The sequence below is a fragment of the Aplysia californica genome, unplaced genomic scaffold (genome assembly GCF_000002075.1).
Source record: "Aplysia californica isolate F4 #8 unplaced genomic scaffold, AplCal3.0 scaffold00686, whole genome shotgun sequence".
Classification (NCBI taxonomy): Eukaryota; Metazoa; Mollusca; class Gastropoda; order Aplysiida; family Aplysiidae; genus Aplysia; species Aplysia californica.
The window spans coordinates 220,728-230,727 of NW_004797956.1; the positions used below are offsets into that span (position 1 = coordinate 220,728).

General features: G+C 41.7%; 1 protein-coding gene across 2 annotated transcripts in view; it reads right to left on the reverse strand.

The window, feature by feature from the left end:
• Window positions 1-720: 720 nt before the first annotated feature.
• The window catches only part of LOC101849648 (transport and Golgi organization protein 6 homolog), a 29,545-nt gene continuing 20,265 nt past the window's right edge, over window positions 721-10,000 (reverse strand). For both annotated transcript variants that reach the window (XM_013088103.2, XM_013088104.2), the window contains exons 11-18: window positions 9,172-9,297; window positions 8,515-8,700; window positions 7,298-7,388; window positions 6,790-6,941; window positions 5,919-6,126; window positions 5,230-5,381; window positions 2,364-2,477; window positions 721-1,601 (exon numbers count right to left, since the gene is read on the reverse strand). In XM_013088103.2, the coding sequence (XP_012943557.1) occupies window positions 1,419-1,601; window positions 2,364-2,477; window positions 5,230-5,381; window positions 5,919-6,126; window positions 6,790-6,941; window positions 7,298-7,388; window positions 8,515-8,700; window positions 9,172-9,297 (1,212 nt within the window). In that variant the 3' untranslated portion in view covers window positions 721-1,418. The remainder of the gene's footprint in view (window positions 1,602-2,363; window positions 2,478-5,229; window positions 5,382-5,918; window positions 6,127-6,789; window positions 6,942-7,297; window positions 7,389-8,514; window positions 8,701-9,171; window positions 9,298-10,000) is intronic.

Below are 10,000 nucleotides of genomic sequence, written 5' to 3' on the forward strand. Positions count from 1 at the left end.
ACTGAAAATATTAAATGTGTCTCGCGTGCTCATGTGACCCTAGGCAGTTGCAAGCGCCGTAAAACACTTACCATAAACAAATGATTAAAAAAATGTATAAAAGAACCACGCACAAGTGATCAATCACTAAAACTTTGTTCCACAAGGACTGTCATTGTGATCTTGTCACTTCTGGGTGCAACAAACAGAAAGGAATCGCCTCACCTTTTTTGTTTCACATTCACACCCAGTTTAACAGTAATACAAAATCTGCACATTGAGAAATTATTTACTAGTTCTGTCAAGTCTGTGCTATCCATGGTTTCATTGTTGTATCCTGTATCGTCTGTGGTGTAGTGGTTAGGTGCTTCGCTCTCACAAACAGGAAACCTAAGTTCGTTTCCCAAGTGAGGAGAAATTTTTATTGGGTATCTCCGTTTTTCTGTTGGGGTATTGTATCCCTTTCAGCCCGGGTCGGTCCTGACAGGCAGGGTAGAAAGCCAACCTCCTAGAGGATCTAAATTGTGTTGATGGGGGTGTAAAAAAATCTACATTAAAGGTTTTGGTTTTTTTCCTTTAGACCTCTATGAATACATAGTGAATTTCATTTGTGATCTAATTTCACCAAACGTCGAACACGGAAGAGATAAAAGACAGCAAGATTATGAACAATAGCATCCAATGGGTCATACTTTAGTATTTGAAAAAAAAAAAAAAAGAAAGTCAAAGCAAAGTCAACTGTCTACAATTTTGACTCACGTTTATTTTTTACACGGTTATAACATTTTGCCTGGATATTCTGCAGCAACAAGACAAAAACAGCACACACACAAAACACAGGGCCCTGCACAGTGGCGACCAACAATGGCATGGTTGTTAAATTGTCTGAATAAGTGTAAAATGTAATATTGGTGTTTGGTATTCTTTGTATGTGTACACTTGTATGTTTAATTATGTATTCGCGTATGTATGTTTGCCATTGTAACCTAAATTTTCCTACGAGGATCAATAAAGTATAATTTATTTATTTATAATCATTTTTTAAAATGACAAAATACAATGGAACCTCATGTTCAGCAATGGCGTGAGAAATTAACAACTGTAGTGTCAAAGAAAAAATGCTCTCCTTTTTACTACAGACCCAAAGCAGTAACCGTCATCTTGTAGTAGACCGTCTTCAACTTCAAGAAATATGCAGAAATGAGTTTGTGAGTTCAAAACATTAAGGTCTTTGCGATACTCGTCAACAACACAGACTTGAACAGAGAACATTGTAGTTGCCTTTGGGGGGGGGGGGATGGAGAAAGGGAGGGGCGGAGAAGGTGGGGGGAGAAAATGGGTTGAGGAGGGGAGACGAGGGAGGGGCACTAGCGGAGCCAGTTATCCGTTCAAAACGAAAGGAAAATTCATCAAGCAGATTTGAGTGCGACAAAATGGAGTCACTGATAGCCCAGGATGGTGATCTTCTTCCTGAGCTCGGGTGGGGCAAACAGAACTTCCCGCATGATGTCATCCAGCTCTGCCAGGGCCAAGTTGGCGTGGACCTTGACCTGCTCGTCGGGGTCAGAGGTCAGGCTGTGCTTCAGCACGCGGTACACATCCCGCATCACGTCACTCAGGGCCTGCGGAGAGATGGGACAGGGCAAAATGAGAAAGAAGTCTTTGTCTTCAGGCCCAGTATCAGGAATCGATGAATTGTACAAATATTATATGATCTATCGGTTATATGACAAATCGTTATGTGTAACCGCAAAATTGTATAAATGGGGAGGGGGTAGGGGGTGGCAATGCTTACAAGCTGCATTGGAGTCAGATGTCTGATACAAATTCTCTACTTGGAAAATGACATCAAGAAAACACAGATGAGACAAAGGACTTTATTCTCAAGGCATATAAAATAAGACTAGATGAGACAAGATGAGACAAGACAGGATAAGATAAGATAATACTTTACCGACGCCGCAGAAAATTTTTTTTCGCTTTACAGGATCATGGTAAAAACACATGTAAATATACACAGAATATAAATTGTATATCACTTTAATTCGTAAAAATTTCAATATGAAGACAAAAAATAAAAGCTGACAATAATGGTACAGGGGCTCAATAACATGGGCAAGAAGAACATTTGCCAACAGAAAGGAGTGACGCAAAATCAGCAGTGGGTGGTTGGTGGGTGCTCTGGTGTGGTTTGTTTCTTCTTTCCTATCCAACATTTGTCATCTCTATCTCTCCTTCTTCTTTTTTGTGTCTGTCACTCTCTTGTAACACCTCTAATCTCCGTCACTTATATGGCCTTATTGTGTTGCAAGTGCCGTAAAACATTTACTAAACCAAAAAAATCAGCAATAGACAACATGAGTCACAAGTCACATTTCCCTCACCAGCAGAGAGTCCTTTCCGAGTCCTTGAAGCAGCAGGGTCAAGGTCATGGTGGCAGCTTTGCGAGGTTCAGGGTGAGGGTCAGACGCCATCACATCCCGACAGCAAGTCAGTATCTGCAAACATTCATCATCATCATCATCATCATCATCAATGATCATCAATCACCGTCATCATCTCATCATCATCATTAAATGCCAGATCTGCGACAGACATCGGTGATCATGGTTCACCATTCATTCTTTTACTCAGCAGATGCTCTAAAAAAAAAGAAAAACTTTTTCGCCGCTCTTCCCTTGTCACCCATCTGTATAGGCTTTCCACATGTTGTTGTTGTTGTTGTTTTCAAATCCCTTAAGCTGCGAGAATTTCACTCTATAGGCTTTCCACATAAGTTGCTCTGGGTCTGGATGGTTGGTACTACTTCCTCTAGGTGACTTAGTTGGAATTCTTTGTTTGTTTGCTGAGTAGTGTTCAAAAGTTCTGAGAAATATTCCCTCCATCTAGATTTGATTTTGGAGCTGTCAGTAATGGGGTTTCCTGTTTTGTCATTAATTCTAGCTGTTGGGCCGTACGGTTCTTCTCTGAGCCTCATTGATTTTATATTTCTGTTAAAGTCACGTGTTGATTTATGGCACAGTTCGCTTAGGTGTTCTCCATATTTTGTCCATGATTCATTTTTTGATTCTCTAACAACTCTTTTGCAGTTCCTTCTTGCTAGTCTGTATTGCGTGTAGTCGTTTTCGTCCTTGGATTTTATACACTTCTGGAAAAGTTTCTTCTTTTCTTTGATGGCCTCTCTGACACTGTCATTCCACCATGGTGTTCCTTTAATAGATCCTCTTCCAATTGTCTTCTTTCCACATACTTATATCAGTATCAGTGTTTCTGTTTTAAAAAAATTTTAAGAGGGTCCATGTTTCTTCAACGCTCATTGCACTGATGTCTTGGTTTTCTTGTCTCTTTGTGATCTCGTCCTCAACTTTCTGCACATTGCCCTCTTCATTGATTTTCGTAAATTAATTTTCTCAAAATGTTTCTTCTTCTGTTTTCGTGTGGTGTTTTTTTTCTCTTTACTTGTCATAATCACTGGTGATCTGTATCAAAGGTGATGTTTGGGATAGACCTTGCATCCGTTGGTGTTGTTCTCTGGGCAATTTGTCTCAGCATGAAGTCAATCTGTGAAGAAATTTCTAGGTTGTTCCATTTATACCACGACTGAGTCTGACTTGCCCTGCTAGGTTATTCCATTTGTACCACGACTGAGTCTGACTTGGCCTGTACTGGTAAAAAGTATTTGTGATGTATAATTCATACTCTGCACAGAGAGCTAATACTTGTTCCCCATTATAGTTACAATCTGAACTGGTGTCACCGTGTGGTCCAAGGTAGTTTTCCCATGGTGTCCTTCTTGGGCCTATGTATCCATAGAAGTCTCCCATTATGATAGTTCCTCCTCATCAGGTACGCCGTCTGTGGTGTTCGCCAACTTCTGAAAAATATCCTCTTTAACTTCTCTTGCGTATGTGTCGTTACATGGGGCGTAAACTTGGATGATTGTTTCAATTTTTGGGGCTTTTTTTATATTCTGATTTTCAAGATCCTTCCTGATATTATTTCTTTTTATATAACTCTTTCTGCCATGTCAGGTTGTATTACATTATGAATCCCACACCATGATTGGCTCTCTCTCTCATATTTACTCCACTTCATATAAGTATGTAATTTTCATATATTTTCTTGGTCCCGCTTCCTTTCAAACAGCAATCAGACAGTCCAAGTATTGGTATTCGCCACCTTTTCATGAAGGTAATAAGTTCTGGTTCTTGGTCTTTCAGGCCACAGATGTTTTGAGTGCAAATCCTTTCTTGTAATCCTTTAACGTTTCCAAGTCGTTTTCCGTCTATGTCAGTCCGTTCCTTTCTTCTATTAGTTTCTGTAGCAATAAATAATCCACTACCGACTTGCTGCCAATATATTATTAAAATATTTTCAACATACAAAAAACAGGAAAGCGCGCTCATATGACCTTGCACAGTCGCGAGCCCCATAAAACTCTTAGCAAACAAACAGATAACAGGTAACTCTGATGCTACAAGAAAATACAACTCTAACAAACTGCAGCAGCTAATCTATCATACTCACAAGCCTAATAATAACAATAATAGATAAATAGCATTTGTATAGCGCATATCCTGCTCAACAGCAAGCTCTATGCGCTTTACACGATATCATTACCCCAGAAAACCATAGAACACTCAGAAACATTCTCAGCTTCCCAGAAAGCATACAGCGCAAGCAGGTTATGAAGCCCTCAAACACTAACAATAACAAACTGACAAGATCTTTCACTGTCTATTGCTGGGTACCCATTCCCACCTGGGTGAATTGTGGAAAATTTGTGTAAAGTGCCTCTCCCAAGGACACAACATCAGGCCCCTGACAGGATTCGAACCCATGACCTTACAAAGCGAGTCTGAGTGTCTAACCACTAGACCACCCACGCACACAGCAGTTAATCTGCAATAACCGTTGAGCCTACCTCTTGCGCACAGCAGCTCATCTATCATAACCACGAAACTACCCCCTGCACACAGCAGTTAATCTGGCGTAAGCTGACAAAATGCCTTTTTTTCTTCTCCAGAGCAGTTTCGAGAAAATTAGTTTTTTTGGGGTCAGCGTAGTCATTTAAAAATAGAGTCATTCCGAAATTGTATTAAAAAACTTGTCACAGTTTCAGTTTGACTTTTTCACACAAGTAGGGCAACTGATCAGGCTGTCCAATAAGCAAATTAAAAATTTCTGTGCCAAAATAAAAAAAGGCGTTTTGTCAGCTTACGGCAATATCTATCATAACCATGAGCCTACCTCCTGCAGGACAGGACCGACAGCAAACCGCAGAAGCCTGCACGTGTCCGCCAAACCAGACAGACTGCTGGCCCGCACCAGCGCGTCGTCATGACGACAGCCACACAGCATGGTGGGCAGCAGAGGCTCACGATACACCAGGGTCAACTCACCTGAGGCAGAAACCAACGAGAATATCAAACTTTTCTTTTTCAACTTTTTCTAAATTCAGTCCCGCCCGCTTGCAACTTGGGACTCACCCAAAAGTAATCTAAATCTTTGTTCTGTCAAAAGTTGGATTAAATCTTTGTAATGTCAGAACTTAAAGTCACCCAAAAGTAACTTAAATTTTTGTAATGTCGGATAGAACTTTTAAATAACCCAAAAGTAATTTAAATCTTTGAAATGTCCGAATTTGGAGTCCCCCAAAAGTAACTAAAACCTTTGTACAGTCACAACTTGGACACCAATCTCTGTGGTGTAGCAGAAAGGAACTTTGCTGTCGCATGCAAAAGACCTGAGTACAATTCTCGTATAGAAAGAAAATTTTTATCGAGTATCTCAGTCCTTCAGCAGGGATTTTGTATCCTTCTCAGTCCATGTTGGTTGGCCCTGAGACAGGGTCGGAAGCCCACCTCCTAAATGACCTAAATTGAAATCATCAACATTTTTTTTTAAAAAGAAAAGAAAAAAGATCGACTTGGCCTCACCCAGTCGCCGGACAGCTTTGACCAGAGCCTCTCCCGTCTTGAGGGTGACCTCCGGGGATGCGACCTCAGAGATCATGCACTTTGACCTAAACTCGGAGCACAGCCGCGGGATGACCTGGTCGGGACAGAGATCAGCAAGTGCGGCCAACCCATTCACAGCCGCCAGGTAAATGTATGAGTCTGAGTGGCCTAAATGTTCTAAAAACACCTGAGGAGAGAAAATTCCACAAATAAATGTGTAGTTAGGCTTTGGTATAGGCATCAAACGGAAGATAGATTGTGCCCATCACTGCTCCGACTTGCTGAAAGAAGCGAGCAAACGACAACAGAAATGATGTTATATCTGACTTCAGTTTACCACAGACAACAGCAAAGATGGACATCACGATAAAGATATGATAAGAGGACTGGGACTTGTACCCGCAATATTTCGCTACATCATCTTATCTTACAGCAAATTCGTCACAATGGGACTACCTTCTTTTGGTTAAGTTTTTAACACAAATCATATAGGTACTGAAGATTAGAGGCTTTACTTGAGAGAAACATACACAGAAAAGGAGAGATAAGGACGACTGATGTTTGATAGGAGGAAAGGAGCAAACCATAACCATAAAATAATGATAATAATAATGATGAAATAATTATAATAACAGCATTTCTACAGAACATATCCACGCTCTACAACATGCTCTATGAGCTTTACAACTATTATCATCCCAGCAGACCTTAGAATACAACTCAGAAATATTCTCAGCTTCCCAGGAAGCATACCGTACAAGTAGCCGATTAGGAAAGATAAGTATGATTGATGTTTGATGAAAAAAGGCGCTAACCACAGTAGAGCACCCTCCAACAACCCAGGGACTACCTTCACCAACAGCTCCTGTCTGTCCGTGACCTCTGGGTGTCTGCCCTCCACCATCCCCGCCAGACGGATCAGGCCATGACCTTTGACTGGCAACAGAGGGTCATTCAGCTCCTCAAAAGCCTGGGTCAGCTCCTTACCAAAGGACGACTGTGCTGTTGGAGAGAGAGAGAAAAAGAGAGAAAGAACCACAGAGGAACATGAAGGATAAGTTGATGAAGACTCATTACAGTCTAGCATGCACATGGTGAACATGCACATAGTGGTGCTCAGCAATTTTGTCAAAATAAAACTTAATCGACACCTCGAAGCGTGAGGTCACTAGTTGAAAACCGCATGCGAATGATTTTTTAAATTATACATGATAAGTCCATCCATAACTTCCCCTAGGTAGCATTTACTAACTATTCACAAGGCTATTCACTGAGAGTTTATGTTCTGGCCCTCACACAGTGCAATACAATGACCTCGTACAAAAAAGAAAGCAAAATGAGCTGCGATATTTTCTTACCCTTCAGTCCACTTCCTTGAGCTGTGTCAGTCTCTGACAGCAGTTCTTCAATCAAAGGTTTTTTCTCTTCATTTGTTCTTGAGGCTGGAGTCTGAAATAAATGCAGACTAGATATAGACTGGAAGGAAGCAAAGTATCCAGTAAAATTTTAGCAGCTTGTCATCATCATCATAATCATAGAACTTGCTGTCAAGTGGGAATATGTGCTATACTAATGCTATTTATTATTATTATTTTTCATAGTAGTAGTAGTAGTAGTAGTAGTAGTAGTAGTAGTAGTAGTAGTAGTAGTAGTAGTACTATTATTATTATTTAATGCCTTCCTCACCCTGGATCCAGGCATAGGCCACCAACAAACACTTTCTACCTCTCCCTATCGTGGGCTAGCCCCTTGACGTTATTCCATGTCTTCCCCTTTTTCTGTACATCAATATCTGTGACTCTTCTCCGGGTTCCATGTGGTTAGGCACTTCGCTGTCACATGCAGGAGACCTGAGTTTGATTCCCGAGTGGGGAGAAATTTTTATCAGCTATCTCAGTCTTTCTACTGAAATAGTGTACCCCTCTCAGCCCGAGTTGGCTCTGACAGGCAGGGTCATATGCCCTCCTCCTCATTAATCTAAATTGCATCAATGGACGCGTAAAAACATCTACATTTATTTTTAAAGCCCTGCCTCACGAAAGGTGAAAAAAAATCTAATCAATGTCAAATACATCCATAAAAATGAGAGATCAATATCAAATACGTCCATATCATGCTGATAACCCTGTTCGGACATGTAAAAACCTGTGTGTACTTCCAGCAAACCATAACTCTCATGAGGTTCAGAAAGTACTTCTGATGCATGTCACTTGTAAGACTGGCATTGATTATTAACAAGTTACTGGAAAACAACAGCAAATTCAAAGCGATAAGAAGACAAAAAAAGAGAGAAAGAGAGAGAGAGAGAGATGTGTGAGGAGAGAGAAAGGGAGGGAGATAGAGAGAGAGAGTGTGAGAGAGACTATGTGAGAGAGAGAGAGAGAGAGAGAGAGAGAGAGAGAGAGAGGAAGAAAGGAAGAGACAGAGAGAGACAGAGCAGAGACAAGGAAAGAGCGGGTGAAAGCGAAATAGGGAGAGAGAAAGTGAGGAATGGACATTAAGATACTACTAGCATCAATTAAATCACTTCACCAGAAAATTCCCGCGAATTCAAAGCAACAAATTCAAAGCAAACCTCATTTCGGTCTTTAACAGCAGATTCTTCCTTGCTCAGCTGCATGGAGACCAGACCGCGTGTAGCCACGCCCACTTTGAGGTCCTGCGCCATTTCTCTGACAGCTGGCTCCGCCCCCTGGTGCTCGCTGAGACACGTGACCAATGGGAGAAGCTCGTCTAGGAGGCTCTTATCCTTTTCCTGGAGCTGACAGGAACACGGGTATATAACATTATAACGTCAGACAGATTTCCTTTTCAACACAGTATGGAGATTATATAGTCATAACAATAATAATATCCAACATTTATACAGCACTCAACACCGATGAAAGAACACGGGTTCTGAGTGCTTTACAAATACAACAGTAACACATCAACAGTGCACTGTGTTCTGGCAAAAAATCTATACCATATCTCAGTAATCTAAAAACAGAACAGAAATTCAACTGACATTTGAATGGATAAAAAGATTTGATCTCTCTTATACACACATACATCTGCATCCTCCTGCCCCCCACCCCCCTCAACATTTTTCATACACACAACTTCCACCACCTTTACCTACACACACACACACACCACACACACACAAATACACAACACACACACACACACACACAATACATACAAACAAACCCACACACACACACATACACACGCACACACACACACAAACCTCTATAGCCCCAGATAGCACAGCTGTCAGTAGACCCATGGCCATACAGGTTGTCTCTGCCTCAAACTCTGAGGTCAGGTCGTCGCGTGTCGACTCGCAGATCTTAACACATCTCTCCAGGGTCGCCTGTGAAATATAAAGTGAAGAGTGTGGAGAGAGAGAGACAGGGTGAGAGAAAGTCGAGGAGATGGAAATGTGGAGAGAGAGAGAAAGGCGCGGTCGTTTCTCGTAGACTCGCAGATCTTCACCACATCTCTCCAGGGTCGCCTGGGAAGTGAAAATTGTAAAGTGCAGTGTGTGGAGAGAGAAACAGGGTGAGAGAGAGGGGAGGAGATGGAGATGTGGAGAGAGAGACAGGGTGAGAGAGAGGGCAGGAGATGGAGATGTGGAGAGAGAGAGAGGTATGGTCATCTGTTGTAGACTCGCAGATCTTCACCACATCTCTCCAGGGTCGCCTGTGAAGTATAAATTGTAAAGTGAAGTGTAAGGAGAAAGAGACAGGGTGAGAAAGGAGAGGAGATGGAGATGTCGTCTCTCATAGAATCACAGATCTTCACACATCTCTCCAGGGCTGCCTGTGAAGTGTAGAGTGAAGTGTGTGTGTGAAGGTGGGGAGAGGGAAAGAGAGAGTAGAAGAAGTACAGGAGGGGGGGAGAGAGAGAGAGAGAGAGAGAGAGAGAGAGAGAGAGAGAGAGAGAGAGAGAGAGAGAGAGAGAGAGAGAGAGAGAGAGAGAGAGAGAGAGAGAGAGAGAGAGAGAAAGAAAAAAAGAGTTAGAGAAGAAAGGAATGAGACAAAGAGAGAGAGAAGGAGATATGGAGAGAGAGAGAA